A 22,352-nucleotide genomic window follows, 5' to 3' on the forward strand; every position below is an offset into this window, starting at 1 on the left:
CTAAGAATTCCCATCTGCAGTTCTAATTCATAAGCTTAATTTTATCACTGTCCATGAAACCTTCTGTTCTTTTTTGTGATGTCGTTGTAGCCACCATTTTTTTTTCTGTCTGAAATACTTCCAAGAAAGATATAAGGTTCCAATTTATGCCTCAAATGAAAATTTAAAAAGCTTCAAAGAAGCTGAATGACTCTCCCCTTGGAACCTGGCTGGTAGGTGGTTTGACGTCTCTCCTCTCTTCCTGACAAAATGTTTCCATCTCAAAAGAGGAACGAGTACCACTCTTTATGACAAACTTGTCATAAAGTTAAAATAACAGCATTATCAAAATTAAAATAACCTGCAGATTCCAAACCAGCTTTCACAAAAAGTCAGTTACAGTCATCATAAATAATAAAGAACTTTACGGCTATCTATACAATGATAAGCATTTTTTTTTCTTTTGAGATGGAGTCTCGCTCTGTCACCCAGGCTGGAGTGCAGTGGTGCAATCTCAGTTCACTGCAACCTCTGCCTCCCAGGTTCAAGTGATTCTCCTGCCTCGCCCCCCTGGAGTAGCTGGGATTATCGACGCCCAACACCGTGCCCGGCTAATTTTTGTATTTTTAATAGAGATAGGGTTTCCTCATGTTGGTCAGGCTGGTCTCGAACTCCTGACCTCAGGTGATCCACCCGCCTCAGCCTCCCAAAGTGCTGGGATTATAGGCGTGAGCCACTGTGCCTGGCCAGTGTTTTAAACTATGTTGTTTTTAGATGGCACAGAGGATTACAAAAGGAATACTTTGCTAAATTCAGAATGCATTTACCTCGAGGGAACACCAACAACAGCATGGACCGGGAAGCTAGACTGAGCGCCTTCAGCCAGGAGACCTGACCCTGGCAGACAAGTCCTCCAGCAAGGTCATATATGCATTTTCAGGTCAAAAGTGAAAACTATCTGTTATTTTGAGCATTGTAGTTGCAAACTACAGTTCTCTTGGATGCTAAAGTACAAAAGAGAACTTTTCACTTATCATTGTGATTTTACAGCTTTGATGACCAGTTAACTCTTTGCTACTGGAAGTGGTGTTAACCATGCCACTATGAGAACAAAGATAATGGAAACCAGGCTACTGCTCTCCATGGCCTTATAATAACTGGGATCTAGCAGCAAGTAAGTTGAAAGTGGAGGATTCTCATGCATCAGAAATATTTGTGCAAGTCGGATAACTACTGCGTGATATCTCCAACAGAAGAGATTACCTCCTTTATTTGCAGGACAATTCTATTTATGTGTGTAATACAGTTCCAAGCAACTTTTGAACTGTAGCAAATAATTGCCCATTTAGGAACCAAATAGAGGCTTAATGACTAGATGGGTATAGCCTTATCGTTTCAGCAACCCAAGACAGGGGTTCTCAGTGCAGTCATGGCTCATTTGACCCTTGACCCAGCCTGGAGCTACCTCTTCTGACATTTCAGGCTTTCCTGGTTACCTAGCACAAGATCCATCCTGGGGCCAGCTTGGGCTCACACAGTTCAGGCAGGGGAAACAGCTGGGAGTTTTGCTTTTCTGATTAAAGACAGTGAAGAATGACCTAGAGCCCTTGCATGGCGGGCACATAAGAGGGGACCCTCATTCACACAGGCTGCTAGTAACGATGCTGCCGGAGCTGGGCAATGGTCTGATCCCATTCTTCCCTTGGTTAAGGGCTTCTTAAGGCTCACCCCACTGCCTTCAGGGTCCAGCTCAACTCTCAGCTGCAGCCTCTAAGGCACTCTGGAGTAGGGCTCCTGCCCACTGCTGTCTGGAATGTGCCACCCCGCCTGAGTCATAAATGCTCCTCTTTTTAGGATACCTCAGGGAACTCCTGGATAGAGAAGAAACCAACCTTCTTCTGTGTCCCTCTGCATCCTAGCACCTGTGCGCCCTTTGTTCGCATGTATCAGCTTGTCTGCCCACCAAGCTTCCATGGAGGGATTGTGTCTTTCCAGTCTTGGTAACCTCAGCACACAGTGCATAGCAGACAGGCAAGAATGCTTTGAACCGGATGGAAATGTAGAGACTGTATATCACTCCCAATGTAAATAACTCCCCAATTTTTAGCCCTGGCTTCTCTCCTGAACTCCAAAAATGATTTCTAACTGTCTGATGGCCAACTTGGCAGGAAGTCAAATGCTGGCCTCGGCAGGGGCAGTCGTGGGTCTGTCAGTCATTTCAATGCCATGTCGGTTTAAAGTGGCTCTCTCTGGTCCATCCTTCCAGGTCCCCAGGACTCACTTGGACCCCTTCCTCACATCCCATCCCTTGGCAGTTCCGGCGACTTCCACTCCACTGAGTCTCCTGGCACACATGCCAGCCTCTCCACTTCCCATGTTACAGCCCCCACTGGAAGCTCCTTATCAATGAGCCCCCAGGCTAATGCACAGGCATCTCCAGGTTTCCGGCCTCAGTTCCTGCCTCCCTCAGGAGGGAACGGCCAGGGTGATGGGCCTGCAGTGTCTCAAAGGCCCTAGCCTCACCCCAAGCCCCACTCCTTAGCCAGCATTCTTGGCCTACCCTGCTCACTGTGGTCTCTGCCGTATTTGAACATCTACTGCGTTAATCACTTACATCTTTCTTTTGGCAAGGGCTGTACTAACATACTTGCTTTAATGCTCTGGGTGTTTATGCCTTATTGATCCAAGCATCCTGCTGCGTCTGGTGGGTGGCAGCAGGTTTTCACTTCCCTGTGATGTGTCTCCGGCTCAGCACGCACAGCCCTGAGTACATGCTGGCTGACCTACCGAAAGGAAAGACGAAGATGCTGCAAGGTCCTAGTGTTCTGTGGATACTATGGCTTATGGGATCTTGGGCAAAGATCCCATATGGTTTATCCCATAAGCCATAGTATCCACAGAACACCAGGACTCTATCCTTTATCACTGGCTGTGCTCCCAGGGTGAGTATGGGGAGTAATGAGCTAATCTATATGAAGCATTTGGAAGGTGTGTGACCTTTGCTAAGAACAGGCAATGGTCATGATGATGATGATGATGATGATGATGATGATGATGATGCAGCCTGAAATGAGAAAGGCAGTGCCTGGGTGAAAAATGTGGTCAAGGAGCTTCCATGCTAAAGGCTGCACGGCACCGTGATCCAATCTGGTGGGTGTGCTATCATATGAAATATATTTCGTCTTTGTCCTTGGTTCTAGTCACAGGGGTCCTAAAACTCTTCAAATTTCTTGAGTGAGCGGGGTGTCTTTTGCTATATTCATAAAGAGCTCCTTCAATAACACCTGAGCTTAAGGTAATGGAGTGACGGGGTGGGCCTCCAGCCAGCCTCAGGATGGAAAGACCAAGTGAGAAGACTGGAAGGCTGGAACTTTCAGCCCCACCCATCAACCTCCAGGAAAGGTGGAGGTCAGGGACTGGAGATTAAGCTCTACAAAACCCCTTGGACTAGACTTGATGAGTTTCTGGGTTGGTGAAGGCATCCTTGTGCCAAGAGGGAGGTGAACCCCAACTCCACAGACCTCGCCCTATGCATCAACTCATCTGTATCTTTTATAATAAACTGATAAACATAAGTGAGTTGGGAAAAGCTCTCCTCAAACTGTGTTTTCGTCTGCTCTCGCACCACAACAGTCATCAACACAGAAGACTTCTGTGACCGGATATGTAGGGGGTTTCCCCACACACCAAGCAGCAGATGCCAGGTAGGGGTGTCCTCCAGTTCAGTCCCGACTGTGTCTACCCAGAGATAGTGTCAGATCCCACAGAGCTGAGTGACCCCTCACCACACCAGTCGCAAGTCCGGAACCTCTGACTGACTGACTTCAAATTGGGGTTCTTAGGACCCCCGTTTGATTAATTTGCTGGAGCAGCTCACAGAACTCAGGGAAACACATGCTTAACATTTCCAGTTTATTATAAAGAATACTGCAGGCTGGGTGAGGTGGCTCATGCCTATAATCCCAGCACTTTGGGAGGCTGAGGTGGGCGGATCACCTGAGGTCAGGAGTTTGAGACCAGCCTGACCAACGTGGTGAAACCCTGCCTCTACTAAAAAAATGAAAATGAGTGGGGCATGATGGCAGGTGCCTGTAATCCCAGCTACTCAGGAGGCTAAGGTGGGAGAATCACTTGAACCCGAGAGGCAGAGATAGCAGTGAGCCGAGATCTCACCACTGCACTCCAGGCTGGGTGACAGAGCAAGACTCTGTCTCCATAAAAAAAAAAAAGATATTGCAAAGGACACAGATGAAGAGATGTATAGGGTGAGGTATGCGGGGAAGAGGTGCAGAGCTTCCCCCCCTTACCTGGGTGTCCTGCCCTCCAGGAGGCTCCATATGTCTGGCTGTCCAGAAGCCCCCTGAACCCTCACGCATCACCCAAAACCATCCTCCTGGGTTTTTATGGAAGCTTCATGATATCCACATTCCTTCCCACTAGGTGTAGGGTAGGACCCTCCCATGGGAGGGTCTTAAGACACTCAACCAGAAATGGGGGAAACATTACAGTGGAAGGAGGGCAGGGAAGGACAGAGGCCTGCCCGCAAGGCCTGACACCCCCAACATTGTAACAAAAGACTGTGAGAAAGGTTATGGGAATTAGGAGCCAGGACCAGTGGATGAAAATCAATATCTATCATAACACCTCTGTAAATAAGTATTTCTGTAAGTTCTGTGAGCCGTCCTAGGAAATTAATTGAACCCAAGGAAGGGGCTCATGTGAACCCGGTGTTTTTTGTTTGTTTGTTTTGAGACGGAGTGCCGCTCTGTCTCCCAGCGTGGAGTGCAGTGGCAGAATTTCGACTCACTGCAACCTCTGCCTCCCAGGTTCAAGTGATTCTCCTGCCTCAGCCCCCAGAGTAGCTAGAACTACAGGCGTCTGCCACCATGCTCAGCTGTTTTGTATTTTCAGTAGAGACGGGGTTAATGTGGGCCGGGCTGGTCTAGAACTCCTGACTTGAAGTGATCCACCTGCCTCGGCCTCCCAAAGTGCTGGGATTGACTACAGGTGTGAGCCACCGTGCCCAGCTGTGAACCCGGTTTTTAGCCAGGTGGTCAAAAGTATGGGTGGTCTGGACTTGCAATTAGTGCCTGAAGTGGGTCTGGTCTCATGGGCATGAGCAGTAAATCTGTGGGATCGAACACGATCTCCAGATAGACACTGTCAGGATTGAACTGAATAAGAGGACACCCGGCTGGTGTTCGTGAGAGTTGCTTGGTATGGGAGGAGTAGCCCCCATACAGTCAGCCACAGAAGTGTGCTGTGTTGAGTGTGAGAGTCCAGGGGAAAAACAGTTTGATTTTTCGCTTTGCAGTGGGATATTTGATCCATAGGTCCGTATCTCAGCACATGAATAGAATGTGTTTGGGCCTGGTTTTTCAGTCTTGCTGGTCAGTAACTGGTTTGACAAGAAAGACTAGCACGCTGATCCCAAAAGGATGGTGCCAAGAGCAGACAGGATTTGTGGGCACTTGCGCCTCTTATTAGCTCCTTAAAAGACTTACTTTTCCAGACTTTTCTGGAGCCTGGGATTCTAGTACTGGTGAGTTTCCACTGGCAGCGGACTCCCTGAAGATTCCCTAGCCTTCTGCAGGGTTGGCAGGCCACTGGTACATTTAGTTGGCTCCTAGGGTATGTTCTACACTGGCCGTCCCATTGTGGGAAGGCCATGAGAACTAAAGACACGATCTCTACACTGGAAGTGGAAGTGGGGGAGGCGGTACCTTAATTAACCGGGGATGGTGGGTGGGGCGACTTGGTAAATAAGGTAAGAGCATTCACAAAGGAAGTAGCTGCATTAAACCTTAGCCGGTGGCACAAGTGCAGAGGTGTGCTTGAAAGAGAAACGGAGTGCTGCGAGGTGGCTGAGTATATCCTGGCAGGTGTGACAAGGGCCCCATTCCTCCAACACCCGTCCTGGGAGAGGCACGTGAAACTTGGCCCTGTGTCCCCACCCAAATCTCATGATGAATAATGATCTTCGGTGTTGGACGAGGGGCCTGGTAGGAGGTAATTGGATCATGGGGTGGATTCCCCCCTTGCTGTTTTCTTGATACTGAGTTCTCATGAGATCTGGTTGTTTAAAAGTGTGTGGTACTGCCCCTCCACTCTCTCTCTCTTTCCTGCCGCCATGTGAAGACATCTTGCTTCCCCTTCACCTTCCACCATGATTGTAAGTTTCTGAGGCCTCCCCAGCCATGCCTCCTGTACAGCCTGTGAAACTGAATCAATTAAACCTCTTTTCTTTATAAACTATAAACCAGGTGATTTTGCAGGTAAGATGCCCAGACTCAGGTAGTTCTTTACAGCAATATGAGAAAAGATTAATAAAGCATGAAATCCCAAGTAACTATGCATTCAGAGAAGAAACACGGATACGTAGGAGACTGGATGACGGAAGGTACAGGGAAGCACAGCAGGTAACTTTCACGGGTCCTACACTCTACAACTTATTCTTGGGGTTGGGATGAGTCAAACAGGAGATGACATCCAGGATGGAATTGGTCTCTTTATGTTCCCAGCTCTAGGCCTCTTTCTTAACAGATCACAATACCCTCACTACAAATACCCTGGGAAGCCTACTTAATGCAGAAACCCCAGCAAATTCTTACAGGGGATGGTCATGCAGCTATACATTTTCATTACGGGACTTCTAGGGGCTTAATAAAATTCCTTCATTGGATCATTTAATCTAACATAAATTATTTCCCTACACCTACTTTATACTTGTTCCCTGATTTTATATCAGTGAGTACAGCCTGATCTAATTAAACATTCTGAATGTTCAATGATACCCAGAAAGAGTATGTGATAACCAATTCTCTCAATTTACTGCAAATATTTTCATTTATAGTAAGTCTTCACTTAACATTGTGGATAGGTTGCTGGAAACAGTGACTTTAAGTGAAAGGAGGTACTGTGTGGCTTCGTAACTCAACTCTTGTTTCTATCAATTAGACTATGGGAATACTGGTATCGCATGCAATATATCCTTTTGCTTAAAGTGGTAGTTTCCATAAACCTGTCAATGACATTAAATGAGGACTAACTGTAATCTGATATCTTGGTGGATAATTTAAGGAACACATACATAGTTAAGCCTGTAAACTGCCACGAGTTCCAGACATTATCAGTCACATTTCTCCACAGTTACAATTCCAGTTTGGGGGTTTCCTTTTACTCATTAAATTTGAAAAGCCAATTCCAGTTTTAAAGCTTGACCCTCTTCTTAAACAGTTTAACTTCTCTTTTTATTCAGGCTTCCCACTAAACCCTCAAACTGCCTCTGAGGGTGGCCTGGCTATCTAATTTACAGAACCGGTATCTTGGTTTGCATTCATTTTATTTCCCTTGCATACATTGCTTAGCTGCTTCTGATTATATGCCTCTTAGCCAAGGATGGGATAGAAAAGTGTAATGAACGCAACTAAGAGGCACGCGAGAAAGAGAAACTCCATGAGCACCACATAACTTTATGAGTGCCTCTTGGAAGCTCTAAATTGAGATGAATCTTTGTTGCCAAATTATACTATGAATCCAAACAAAAAATGGGGGTAAGAAAACAAAGAGGCTGTAGATGAAAGTGGAAGAAGAAAAACGTGTCAGTCTCTCTCTATATTTACCAGATGTATGAAAGTATATGAGTAATATTTCATCAATCCCTAGAAAAAAAAAATAGATCCATATGCTGATTTTAGGGCTGGACAGAAAAGTATTATAAGCATCTTTTTTCTTTTCTTTTTTCCTTCCTTGACTCTGAAGAGAAACACCATTTTTCTATGTATGCAAAGAGTAAAAAGTCAGAATTAACACACGGGGATTCACAGCAGTGAATTACAAATTCAACTCAGTGGTACAAATATCTGGCAACATTATTACTCAGCCTATTTCCCTGGCTGAGGCTGATTTCATTTAAAGTAGTTTTATACTTATGCTAAAAATAAATATACATCACACTGGGGGAGAGAAGATCTTCTACACAAATGGATTGGACCTAGATAACCTTATGTACCAGAGAAGAAAACATCATTCTCATGAGTCACAAAGCTTTCTTCTTGTCAATATGATACACAGTTTCTGGAAACTGAGAACGACGCTGGTCACCTTCCTTCCCCCTGAACACACCACCCTGAGGAGACAGGGATGGCTCCTTTCCTATGACACAGACATACATGTGGCTTTCCCTGGGCTGTGCAGGAAGGCGTGGCCACAACACCATCGGGCAACCTGCTGCAGTGACCTCACGATGACAGGAAGCAGTGGACACCTGGGCCAAGGAAACGCATATTTGGGAGAAAGCAGAAAATTCTGATGTAGAGATGGGGAAGAACCCTGGGGAAAAAGACCCAAGCTGGGTGGGGAGGAAGAAACCACCAGGATCCCAGGATCAGAGGCAAAGGACACAGGGACACAAATAAAGTGAGGCCAGACAGGAGGGCATGCGCCAAACCCGGCTTATTTCACCCTCATCAGAGACTGCACAGATGGGGCAAACCAGGGCCCAGAAGCATCAGAGAGAGGAGGACCATTTCAAAGGCTTTTGTAAAATAAGCTCAGGGTTTCTTTGTTTATTTGTGGGTGTGGGGGTAGAAAAGCAGCAAAGTGGAGAGTGAGGGGAGGAAAAGGGAGTGGGTGATTTGCAGGCAAGATGCCCCCTGCAGAGGTCCTGGCGGAGCCGCTGGGGCGAGTGGCGTTCCGCACGCTCTCACATCATGGGGAGCGCATTACTACATTAATTACTGCTTATACATCTCCAAGTGCAGCTCGGCGGTGGGGTGAATGTTTAATTGTCTCACTGTAACTGGCCGTAAATCTCTAGCAAATGTGAAGGGTCATGCATTTGATTTAAACCTATGAGATCTGAATGAATTCTCCTCCATGCCTAACTGAGTGAAGCGAGTGTATAACTGTGCATCCCTAAGTAGGGCCGGTACAAAGGGGAGGAAACATCTCCCCACTGAGCTCGCAAAGAACTTCCTCGCTGACCTGAATCAGATCCAGCAGGAAACAAAACATTCAGCACATACTTTTACAGTAGAGGGAGGGGAACAGAAAACAAAGTGAGCTGAACTGAAACGTGAGAAAGAACAGAACGGCCGTTAAGTCCATGGGGCGGGGCCGCAGCTTGCTGTTTTCATGGCCCTCAGTCCAGTAACCCCACCCGGCATTCGTAGTAGGTGACATCACTGATGCCCCAAACATGCTCCAGCAGTTTCCTGCTTTCTAGAGTCCAGCCGAGCGATGATGTCAGTGATGCACCTGGGTAAAGATGCGGCAGGGCCGGGTCACAGGGAGTACAGACAAAGGTCAACCCGGTTAAATAAACTGCTGGTCTTTCAGGGCCTGGTCCCTGGTTCTACCACGTGATGGGTACAGCCCAGGCCGATCCCAACAGGAGGAAAAAAAGCATGTATCCATGCAGTGCCTCCTGTCACCCTCTGCCCAGAAAGGGCACAGGGGCCAAAGCGAAGGAGCTATAGGAAGACAGAGGGAAGGAAACCACACAGAGATAGCTACATGGCCCCGGCCCTAAGCTGCTGGGACGTCCACAGTGTGTCTCCCTCCTCCAACTGGGAGACAGAAGCATCGATGATCTTTTTCTACAGTGCCAGGAGCCACCTGCCCCCAGAGATGCCCTACATGGCACTGACAATCATCTAAATGCTTCCGGATAGTTTCATCCCTTCTAGGTGAACTGCCAGGATGCTTAACCCCTAAATTCCAGCCCAGAGTGTTGTCATAAATAGCCATCAAGACATATTTCTCGATGTTCATCAGTGACAAAAGGGTTCATATGCTACGTTCTTCAAGACTCTCTCTTCTCAAAAACTGAGTTTAAAAAAAAAAAGACTCTGTCTCACTGCCTCCATGCAAAGTCAATGGAAAACAGTCAAATACACCCAAAATCAATTTCACGTGGATATCTGCTATGAATTCAAACTTGGTTGGACATCTTGCCAGGCCAACGTTGTGAAAACGCACTGTTGTTTTTAAAAACACTGTGAGAGATGGCCAGGTATAGTGGCTCATGCCTGTAATCCCAGTACTTTGGGAGGCAGAGGTGGGTGGATCACTTGAGGTCAGGAGTTTGAGACCAGTCTTACCTCATGGTGAAACCCGAGTCTCTGAAAAACGCAAAAAATGAGCCAGATGTCGGTGGCATACACCTGTAGTCCCACCTACTCGGGAGGCTGAGGCAGGAGCATCACTTGAACCTAGAAGGTGGAGGTTGCAGTGAAGCCACTGCACTCCAGCTTGGGTGACAGAGCAAGACTCTGTCTCAAAAAAAAAAAAAAAGAGAGAGAGAGAGAGAGAAAACACTGTGAAAAGAAAGAAGTCACTTACCCCCTCTCCAACCCCTAACACAGTAAGCAAGAAGGACCCAGGGACAAATTAACAGGGAAAAGCAATTCTGCATTTGCTTAGCAGAATTTGAGGTTTGCAAACATTAGTCAGAGCTAGATAAATCACACTGAATGCACTTCTCATAAAAACGTTCTAGCTCTTATGGTCTTTCTTCACTGTCCCAACTTTTGAGGTGCTAAAACACAGCAAGACAGCCAGGACCGGCCAGGGGACGGCACGGAGCCTGCTCCCACAGCTGTGTGGGTGTTCTCACTCTCTTGCAAATAGCCTGGGTTAAACATTCTCCCCAAGCACTGCAGCTTATCATCCTCCTATTTACTGTATTTTCATGTTATAAAAGTAATATATGCCCAACGTAATAATTTGATCTATACGGAAAAGAGAAGAAAGAAAGAAAAAAAGCTACTCATAATATCACTGTCTAATTTAAGGGTTTGGTGTTGTCTTTCTAGTCTTTTTGTATACGGAATGCAATTTACTTCTTAATAATACCATTTCATATACTTTGCTCACATATTAATATTTTTGTCATGAAATTTATGCCAACTGATGAAACAGCCTTTGTAAATTACAGAAACTTAAAGACAATATCAAAACAATGTGACTACAAGACAAAGACCACCTACTACTAAATTATTTTTGGCATGAGATTATTTTTTGAGACATTTTATAAACTATTAGGTTTATTGAATACTATAAACCATAAGCTTTGAAAGAATTTTGGAAACGTACCATAACAGGGTAATTTGTAGTAGAATATAGGGTTGGAAACCCTTAAAAAACAACTTGCTCATTTCTTCTCATATCAAAGATCTGTTGTTGTTGTTTTTTTTGAGACAGAGTCTTGCTCTCCTGCCCAGGCTGGAATGCAATGGCGCGATCTTGGCTCACCGCAACCCCTGCCTCCCAGGTTCAAGCGACTCTCCTGCCTCAGCCTCCTGAGTAGCTGGGATCACAGGCACCTGCCATCATGTCCAGCTAATTTTTTTGTATTTTTGTAGAGACAGGGTTTCACCATGTTGACTAGACTGGTCTCAAATTCCTGACTTCAGGTGATCTGCCTGCCTTGGTCTCCCAAAATGCTGGGATTACAGCTGTAAGCCACCACGCCCGGACAAAGATGTGTATTAGAAACTAACTATTTCTTATAAAAAGATGTATTCAGTGGTACTATGCCAGTCAATAATCTTGTATTATTTTCTAGCTTTCAAGAATATGTATAATATCATAAAAAAGAGGCAAGAATATGTAAAATACATATGAAGCTTACGAGGAATGAAGAAAGTTATTTTAGGAAAGAAAAATTGCTACCATAAAGAAATATGGAAAACACTACCAATACATGTAAGAATGAGAGCAAAGGTCTTAGATGTCCATAAACTGGGAATGCTTGTGCTGGGAGCTTCAGCAACAACAGCATGGTAAGTGAAATAGACTAGGCAAGCTGTTACACCAGGTGATAGTATTTATTATTATTATTTGATTGTGGTGAACATGATGAAATAATTCAATGGTAGAAAAAAAAAGTCTGGCCTACAAGTGAAGATGCAAAGTAAAAGTAAATATTTAGAAAGCAAAATCGGGAGGGAAAAAAAGCTCCAGTATCTCACCATGGGGTCTTCCAAAGCCAGCAATGCTGGAGATGTTTATTTTCAAGGATGGACTTGCTTGGGTTCGGATTCTGTAACTAGAGCCAGAGGGGAGCTTCTCTGCCTCCTTCAAGGACACAACAAGGGGGGCTTTCTGCCTTTCTTATAAAGCCCGCCGCATTCGGTGCCTGTATGGTTTTATTTACTCGAGTCTATCATAAGGCTTATGAAGGAAGGGCTGGATCTTTCTCATATCCACATAGTTGATGGCCTGGAGTGCTGTAGGCATTTAATAACTCACTGAGTGGATGAATGAGCCCTGTGGAAGAATGAGAGCCTTTCTGATCTTGAGGTCTCAGTTTGGACTATCTTTCTGGAGGGGATAGATAAATACGTATTTCAGCAGCACTCTAATAAGCCCACATTGGGTGACTAAGCAGAAGAGTGATTCATTTTGCTAGAATTTTCCCACCTGCCGGAGCCAGTCCCCCTGGTGTTCCCATTCCGCTTCCCCTCAGTCATCTCAGCAGGAAATTACTATCCTGTCTCCTACCCGGGTGATGAATGTTCAAGGCATTTCAGCCAGACTGTGGCAAGGCCCGAAACGGGATCAAGTAAAAGTAAATACCAGACCTTATTAGGAGATCCTGGCCCTTCTGGTGCGTGTGTCCCAGTACACATGTGGCTTCCTGCTCTGTCATAGAAAGCAGCCTTCTAGGGCCCCCACCTCCAGTGACGATTTCCTGACCTCCAGGAACTTCTGTAGCCAGGCACCACTCCCTTCCTCAAGCCTCACACCCGATTGTTCCAGGAGGATTTCATCACTGTGCACTGACGCTCACTGTGACCTCGCGTGTGGCCACAGGAGGAACTCGGCCGAGGGCTGAGAAGACCAGATAATGACATAGAGGACTCACTTCAGGAAACCCAGGGAGCTGCAGCCGCTCCTCCAGGGTCATCCCACACATTCATTTTCTAACAAGTCATAAGTCAAAGAGTGACATCAGGAGCGGACAGCCTGGTGTCCAGGCACAAGCCACAGCAACAGATTCTGATTTTCCAGAGCAGCTGTCGTCTTTAGCTGGTGTTGGATATGGTGGTGTTAGCTGGAGTGGGAGGAGACTCATATTGTATATTTGTTTAGCGACTCCAAAGATTTTAAATTATATTGTAGTTTTTATTATTTTATTCTACTTTTTCGTAGAGACAGGGGTCTTACTCTATCTCCCAGGCTAGAGTGCAATGGTATGATCATAGCTCACTGTAGTCTCGAACTCCTGGGCTCAAGTAATCCTCCCACTTCAGCCTCCTGAGTAGCTGGGACTCCAGCTGCGTGCCACCATGCCTGGTTAATTTTTGTTTAAGTGGAGACGATGTCTGGCTATGTTGCCCAGGCTGGTCTTGAACTCCCGGCCTGAAGCAATCCTCCTACCTTGGCTTCCAAAGGTGCTGGGATTATAAGTTTGAGCCACTGAGCCAGGCCCTGGTTTTTATTTAATGGCTATTAAATGCTCAGAAGTGAATTAAGCTTTCAGTTAAATGCACAATTTTTATACCAAACTATTCTCTTAGCTAATTCACTTCTATCTGCATCTACCAGCTGTAAACTGCCTGAAGCAGAGAAAGCTTCGTTAGCCTGGGGCTCCCTGTAGCCCCGAGCTGAGTGCCTTATGCGGCAATTAGGCAAATGAATGAATTTGTTGGATGAACTACTGCGGGGTTTAGAATCCGCAGGGGGTAAGACAGGACAGATCGTGAAGGAGGCTAACCTCCTCAGCTACTCTACCATTTCATGTTCTGTTTGGGCACCTCCGTCACCCCTCACCTCCTCTGATAGTCTAGTCTGTCTGGGCCTGGACTGCCTAGCCACCCTCTAATCCCTAAGCCGCGGCCTTCGCTGACTAAAGTCCAGAGTAAAGTGGCCTTCGCTGAGGCCCTTTTGAGGAATAGAAAGCAAGCTCTTCAGTATCCATTTTTCTTAACTGAAGTACAATCAAATTATACACAGGCCTGGCACAGTGGCACAAGCCTGTAGTCACAGCTACTTGGGAAGCTGAGGTGGGAGGATTGATTGAGTCCAGGAGTTTGAGTCCAGCCTGGGCAACACATGTGTCTAAGTCTATGAGTCTGGAAGAATGTCTATAGCCATGCAATCACCCCACAGTCAAAACACAGGGTATTTCCATGATCCCAAAAAGCTCCCTCCTGCCCCTCTGCAGTCAAACACTTCCCTTTACCCCAGCTCCTGGCAACCATTGATCTGAACTGTAGACCTGAATGTCATTCAGAACCCATTTCATCTGGACCCTGCTCCCTGTGTCAACACTGCTGCAAGCAGCATCTGAGGGAACTTTCTAGATGTTCTCTGCAAGCAGCATCTGAGGGAACTTTCTGGATGTTCTCTGCCACGCTGCTGCTGCTTCCTTCCCACCTCCTGGAAGGTCCCCACTGCGAGGAGTCAGCTGTGTGAACGTGGGTGTTTCAAGGGTGTCTTCCTCTACTCTGTTCTCAATGATTTCCTGCTGTCACTGCGTCTCTCTTGTTTAATGACTGCCTTCACCCATATCCTTAAACCCACCAGGCCAACTTTCCCCTCCCTTTCTTTGGAGTGTTGTGTCTGTATCTCCAGTGGAGGCACAGATTGTTCCTTAGATCCTGTTAACCCTCCGAGCTCTCTGTCCAAGCCAGGCTCATTCCTGGCCCTGCCAATCGGCCTCTTCCCGTGTCATTTACGTAACCAATAGCATCACCATCCTGAGCGACCAAGCTAGAACAGTCCCTCCCCCCAGCCCCCACGGTAGGAGGCTACTTTTGGAGTACACCTGCAATTGACCTCCACCCTCTGTACCTACGTCTGTGGCCAAAGTACGGACCCTGATTGCCTCTGGCCCCAGCTGAATTAACCCACCTCGCTGGGCCTGGTTCTCTTTTCACTAAATATTCTCCACAATGCTGCCACAGCTATTTTTCTAAAATACACATAAGACCATATTCTTCTCCTTATTAAAAAACAAAAACAAAAAAAACCCAAAAAACAAGAAGCAACACCAAGAAACAAACAAAAAAACCCCACCCTACACTGGCTCCCGAGTGTGTCCGAGATCAGATTCAAGTTCTATGCGATGGTCTTCAAGACCCTTGGCCATGTGGTCCCATCCTGCTATCCCTACTCCCACTCCCAATCGCATTCCCCAGCCTCCTCACCTCATCCAACTCCAGCCACACTGGCCCACCCCACCCCAGGGGAGGATGCCATGCATTAGTACTTTGGTGCCTTTGAGACAAAACTCATTCTGTTTTGCCAGTTCAGAGGTTTAGCCCTTTTTGAAGCATTCTTGACTCTCCTCTTCCTCCATATCCCGGGTAAATTCTGTCCCAGGCATAATGAGCTGTTACCCCCACAGGCTCTGAGGGCGCTCAGAATGCCAACACAGCGCTCTCCAGATACCTCTGTGCTGTTCAAACCTATGCATCTCACATCTGCTCTTCTTAAAATCTCTGTGCCTCACATGCAGGAAGAATTCAAGAAATGTAGATTCAAAAAACATGTGTCCAGTATTAGATGAACTATGTAAATATCAAGGCAAGAATCTGTACTTTTTGTTTATCTATTGCTTGTGTGCACAACAGAGCCACATGGTTTATTATAAAAAATTATTATAATGTATGCTGTTTGGGCTCAGATCACTTTGTGATGATGATGATGATGATGATGATGATAATGATGGGTTATAAATTTTTTTTCTTTGCTTGCCATGGGATCTGACAGGTTTTAAGAATTTCTTCTTGTTCTAAATCAAATTCAGGAGCACTCCCATGACAAGAGGTCAAATTTAGGCCACTGATGGTACCAACGGAAGGCTATCACTGTGTAGCTATAATGAAGCAGTTTATGAATGAAGCACATCATCATGGATTTTAAGCCCTTTGATAAGCTTTTATTTCTCTGCTCATCTCCTTTACACCCACAGATAACACAAAATAACAGAATAATCATCCAACAGCAAAGCAATCCCATCACAACAACATCGAAAATGAGAACTCATGTGATTCGCTAATTTCCTAAGTCAGAGCTTCCCACCTGATGTGCTGGGGAAGTGGGAGAGGTGAGGACTGCTTTCCCCAGCCCTTGGGGTGACTGGCTGATCCCGCCTGGCATGAGCAGTCAACTCCACCACGGTACAACATCATTTTGAGTGCCATGTGTGATAAAGGTTGACAACCACTGTCCTAAGCCATGCTACCATTTAAATAACAGACTGAATTCTCCCAAGTGATGCTCTTATTTGCCTTTGGAAGGAAATTAATATTATGACTCTAAGGATCCTGAACACATGATCTAAGAAAAGAAAAACCCAAACTACAATGGCAAAGGTAGGTGAGACAGAGTGTTTAGAAAAACAGCAAATACTGTGCTATTAATTACTCCCTAATACATGATTTTTAAAGAGTAGGTGGAGCATAATGATTTGAGGAACCACAGCAATGCAGAATGGGGAGGGTTTTTGGAAAATGTGACTCACTCACCGTTCCAACCAAAGGGTAAATGAACCCGGCGCCTATGCTGGCTCGGACATCACTGATGGGTAAGATGAAGTCTCTTGGTACACCTTTTTTGTCAGGTTGGTGAGACAGAGAAAGGTGGGTCTTTGCCATGCAGATGGGCAAATTTCCAAAACCCTGTAAGAAAGGAAAGAAAATGTGTTCACTGGTATGTTAGTCTGCTGTGTTTTTCAATTTGCACTTTACACAGTCTCAGCGGCGATGGTATGCCGGCTCAGATCGGGGCACACGCAGGAGCTGCTTGTTACTCCTTGTTCATTGAACAAGCAAGAAGGTGAGGATAAAAACTCATCTCTATGCGATGACTGTTTAGCAGGTCAAGGGCGACTACTGTTTATTTTGGAGGTTCTCTTTAAGAGAAGCAGTGTTATGCGCATGTTTGGGGAAAGCGTGGCTATTTTCAGGCAAGGCAGCAGCTGTAGAAACCACTTTCCAAGACTATTAATATCTGAGACCCAGCAAGGTAGCCTGGAGAGAGGCGAGGCTTTTAGTCATGTTCACTCGCTCTTGCAGTCGGTCAGGAAGCAAAGGGCCCCTTTGTGTTGGTTTATGAATCATGGCTATTTGATGTGCGATTACATTATAAGAACTAAGATGAGGTCACTATTTAAGCTTCTTGTTTTTAAGGACCAAAGTCTATGTCTGACCCAGAGTTCCAAAGGTGAAAGAGCAGGAAGTCACATGTAGTGTCTCACAAAAAGGACAGTGTCCTCGAAGCCTGGTTCTGATTAAATGGCACAAAATGTTCCTTTAGAGGCTTTGCTAATTCATTACATCCACATACTTGACACTAACTGTTTTAAAAAATAAAAATAGAGATGAGAGTTTTGTGATGTTGCCCAGCATAGTCTCAAACTCCTGGCTTCAAGTGATCCTCCTGCCTTGGCCTCCCAAAGTGCTGGGATTATAGGCGTAAGCACCATACCCAATTGACACAACTTTTAAGGACTATTTCCTTGATAGACAGAGATAAAGGGAATGCAATCTTCAGAGTAACCCAGGTCAAATTTTCCTAAGATTTAGCCTAAAACTATCTTAGAGACTTGACAATTCAGGGAGGGCGTGGGCTTGTGACCATTTTCTTTTTGAAATCTCCACTCTCCTATACTGATGAGAATTTTGCTAGAGGATAATCACAACTGCCTTTCATAAATGGTGCCAGAATTTTGAATTTCAGATATGGCTAAATATTGAAATACTTTCAATGAATTAATATGTGTTTGCTAATGTAAAAATTTTGTCAGTAGGCATATTAAAAAGAAAAAAACAAAAACCCCAACCAAAATGCCATATACTATCACCAGATTACTCCATAAAGGAAATAACATTTTAACACTGAAAGGAGAAAGGACGTATTAAATGATAGCCTTAAATTCCATTACTAAAAACTCATGGGAAAAAAAAAACCCCCAAACCAACCTCATGAGAATGACCTGATTTTACTTGGTTCATTGCACATGAATGAACACCACAACGCCAGCGCACAGAGCAGTGCTTGGGAATCCTTTTTGTAAAGGATAAGCCAAGAACATACAGGGAAAATTCTAAGAATTCAGAATTTTCTCAGTTGCTGACTATTTTAACAAACCTGGGAGAATAAATACCCTGGCTGGTAATGGTAGCATGTAACAAAATTTCAAATTGGTTTACAAAAAAGCATAAGGAGTTGGGGAATTTTTTTGAAAGAAAAGGTCAACACTATCCATCATGAATTTCTCTAGCCAGCAGGCTCTCAACGTGTTCTGACTGATTACACCAAAGTAGGGGGGACACTCGAGGCATATAGTCCTTTTGGTGAAGGTGGCTGAGCCTCCTGGAATGGAGTTGATTGATTGTGACTGTCATTGGTCTAGATGGCGACACATGCTGTCAGATCACAGCCACCTTCTCAGCTGCTTGCCTACTTGCCTTTGTCAGTGGCTAGAGGTAGAAGATGATAGAGCCTTCAACCTCAGTGGGCAAGCTCAGTAAAAAGCCAACGAACTGCTTGCATAAGAAGAACACCAAACATTCCCATCTTTACAGGCTGCGCTCCTGTTTGCCGACCCTGGCACCATGCTAGCATTTTTTAAGGTAGTAAGAGGCCTGCAAGGAAAAGGAAGCATTGCAATTCATCTAAATCTGACTCTGCAGCTGTACTCCAAAGGACAGTTTCAACATTTTGGGCTGAGTGGGAGGGAAGAAAGATCACACATCACCTACAAACAGAGATACCACCCATATCGGACACATTTATAGTCACAGAAGTCAATGATGCATAGATCGGAGGATATATGCCTCACCATAAAGTTCTAAATATAATCTACACTCTACCTGAGGATATTAATTTAATATTTGTTAACCATAAAATAGATTAAGCAAAGGTGAGTGCTGGTAAGACATGTACAAATCCTCAAGTCAAGCTGAGTATTATGAGAGCCTAAGGTGGGTTTTTTCCCCCCTGAAAGTACAACTTTTACCTGTTGAGTATAACGATCTATTTTGGCTTGTGCCTCAGGAGAGAGTTCGATATCTTTGGCTCCATAGACAGCCTGGGCAATGGTTCTTATCTTTTCCACAATTGGAAGCTGGAGAAAGACAAATGAAAACAAAATTGTGTAAGTTTAATCATGGTTAAAGATTTTTTAAAAAGTTTTAAGAGACTTTCTGTAATTGCTTAAAATTCCCTATCAGGGTACCCCTTCAGCGACTGCAGAATTCCTAGCAAACCCTCTTTTTTCCTTTCATCACCCTTAAAGCACTGAAATTGTCAGTGCTGGAAATAGATCAGATGTCAACTAGCAAACAAGCCTTAGGTATTCAGGCAGTTTAGAGGCTGCTTATCTAGTTGTAATCATTTGTATCCACTGCAGCATTTAAAAAAATGTAGTTTACTATAATTTCTTTCTTTCTTTTTTTTTGAGACAGAGTATTACTCTGTCACCTAGGCTGGAGTGCAGTGGCATGATCTCAGCTCACTGCAGCCTCATCCCCTCAGGTTCAAGTGATCCTCCCATCACAGCCTCCTGAGTAGCTACAGGGGTTCACCACCACAGCAAGCTGATTTTTCTTCTTTTTTTTGCATTTTTTATAGAGACTGGGTTTCACCATGTTGCTCAAGCTGGTCTTGAACTCCTGGGCTCAACAACCTGTCCATCTCGGCCTCCCAAAGTGCTGGGATTATAGGCATGAGCCATCACGCCTGGCCTGTTTAGTATAGTTTTTTAATAATCATATATGTCAGGACAGGAGTCTCCCAGCAATACTAAAAAACAAGTATTTTTTTCGTGAGCAGTAATGGACTGAGATTTTAACATAAACGGTGATGTGATCAAACACTATATGGGAAAATCAGAGGCTGAACCTACTGTCACTTTAGCAAATTATGAGAAATCACGTGGCATGGAAGAAACATGAGAAGACTAGATACAGGCAAATAAGTGTGTTGGGGGAGATGATTTCCATAATGTTAGACTGAAAACCTGGACACAGACTGCTGGTAGCATATGGCAAGGGATCTTCAGAAACAAGAATGATTCATTAGGAAAGGAATATTCCACAGATAAAGTAATTCTAAATTTAAGAAACACATTTGGCAAAATTTTCCATAATTTTTCTGTGGGTAGAAATGCATATGTGGCCAGGTGCGGTGGTTCATGCCTGTAATCCCAGCACTTTGGGAGGCTGAGGTGGGTGGATCACTTGAGGTCAGGTGTTCAAGACCAGCCGGGGAAATATGGTGAAACCACGTCTCTACTAAAACTACAAACACTAGCCGGGCATGGTGGCACATGTCTGTAATCTCAGCTACTCGGGAGGCTGAGGCAGGAGAATACCTTGACCCTGAGAGGCGGAGGTTGCAGTGAGCCAAGATTGCGCCCCTGCACTCCAGGCCTGGGTGACAGAGCAAGACTGTCTCAAAATAAATAAACAAATAAGCATATGAATGATGCAATTACTGGATTTACTATTTGGTAAACAACTGCTAAACCAAATGCTGATAGAACAGATGTCAACCAAGGGGCACAAGTCTCCTGTAGTGTGCCTCAAGGACTGCTTGGCAACATCAAGTGTCACATTTGTATAAAATACTGTTGATACAAGAGTTACCCAACAAGAGAAAATAAATAAAAGCTAGCACACTCTTCCCCCAAAACTGCTTCAAAACCTGTTTTCCATTACTACAGTTTTTATTACTGTAGACTTGTTCTGTGGTCTGAAACTTAAATATTGGATATTCCTACAAATAAAAAAGAAGTGAAGGTGCAAGCCTTATAACCTTTCACTGAGGGACATAAAAAGAGTCTGAGTCAATGGAGAAAAATAGTTTGCTCGTGGATGAGGAGACTTAATACTGCACAGACATCACTTCTCTGAAAGCTACTCAGTTCAATGCAATTCCAATAAAAATCCCAAGATCATTTTTGATTACTCGGCCAACTAGTTCTAAACCTGACAACAAAGGGTTGATCTCATTTGGATGTCAGTCCCCTCCAAATCTAATGGTGCCATGTAATCCGCAATGTTGGAGGTGGGGCCTGGTAGGAGGTGTTTGGGTCATGGGGTGGATCCCTCATGAATGGCTTGGTGCTGTCCTTGTGATAATGAGTGAGTTCTCATTCTGAGTTCTCGAGAGATCTGCTTGTTTAAAAGAGTGTGGCACTTCCCACCCCCTCTCTCGCTCCTCCTCTTACCAGGTAACGTGCTGGCTTCCCCTTCCCCTTCTGCCCTGAGTGGAAGTTTCCTGCGGCCCTCACCAGAAGCCCAGCAGATGCTGGTGCCATGCCTCTACAGCCTTGAGAACCATGAGCCAAAATAAATTACTTTTCTTTATGCGTTAACTAGTCTCGGGGATTCCTTTATAGCAACTTGAGAGTGAACTAACACAGGGTAATGGCATAAATAGTCAGATTAAAAATAAACAAAACCAAAAGAACAAAGAAAGAGGACTCTTCTACTAGCTATCAATCATACCACAAAACCATGCTAATAATTCCATGAGTATAGACAAATTCATCAATGGAAAAAGAAGAAAGACCCACAAAGATACCTCAGCATGTGCGGGATAGAATATAATAGAGGGTGACATGAAGCAACAGAGAAAGGCTGACTACCATCTGACTTTTGGCTGGAGAGAAATGTAATTAGATTCCTACCACATACCAGGCCTCCAAATAAACCCAATATGGAACAAAGGCATAAACTTGAAAATTATAACTATAATATTGGAAGAAAACAGCGGGAACTCTATTATCCTCAAGTAGAAAAGGATTTCTTAAATGAGGTAACGACAGAATAAGCCATAAAGGAAATGTTGTATAGATTCCACTACAGCACAATTTAAAACTTGTTTTAAGAGAAGATCTTATAAGCAAGGTCAAAAAATAAGAGACAGACTGGGAGAAGATATATGCAAATATTTATTAAGTCAAAAGATTATTAATCTTCAAGGACCAACCTTTGTTAAAACTCTCTGAGCTCTCTAAGATCTATCCCCAAAGCCACCTCCTCCACGAAGCCTTCATGGATGACCCTTAGGCACATGTGAGCATCCTCTTCTCGGACATCTAGATGCCCTTGTGGAGCTCCTACCTGCGACTTCAGAGGACAAGGATTCACTGAGGCCTGACTGAGTGACTGCCAGTAAAAACTCATGCAATCTTGGGGTGTATGAATGGAGCCCGAGTGGGGACTATCACAGGAGACTCAGCAGCATCACAGACACTGAAATTGCTTGGAGGGCAGGGGGCCTCTTGTAAACCATGCCACGTAACAAATCGAAAGGAGGGCAGAATGTGAACCAAGGGACAAAAGTTAGAAGGAAGTAGTTTTGAGTGCAGTGTTTAAGGAAGAACTGTAATAACAGAGCTCTCTCAC

The 22,352-nt window shown here is 44.8% G+C and overlaps 1 protein-coding gene across 2 annotated transcripts in view; it reads right to left on the reverse strand.

Annotated features, from left to right (window-relative positions):
- The window catches only part of MTHFD1L (methylenetetrahydrofolate dehydrogenase (NADP+ dependent) 1 like), a 227,448-nt gene that overhangs the window by 32,960 nt on the left and 172,136 nt on the right, over positions 1 to 22,352 (reverse strand). For both annotated transcript variants that reach the window (XM_064360573.1, XM_064360574.1), the window contains exons 25-26: positions 18,956 to 19,063; positions 16,461 to 16,613 (exon numbers count right to left, since the gene is read on the reverse strand). In XM_064360573.1, the coding sequence (XP_064216643.1) occupies positions 16,461 to 16,613; positions 18,956 to 19,063 (261 nt within the window). The remainder of the gene's footprint in view (positions 1 to 16,460; positions 16,614 to 18,955; positions 19,064 to 22,352) is intronic.

This window comes from Aotus nancymaae, unplaced genomic scaffold, assembly GCF_030222135.1.
Source record: "Aotus nancymaae isolate 86718 unplaced genomic scaffold, 86718_ANA_hifiasm-v0.15.2.pri h1tg000040l, whole genome shotgun sequence".
In the NCBI taxonomy this organism is placed as follows: domain Eukaryota; kingdom Metazoa; phylum Chordata; class Mammalia; order Primates; family Aotidae; genus Aotus; species Aotus nancymaae.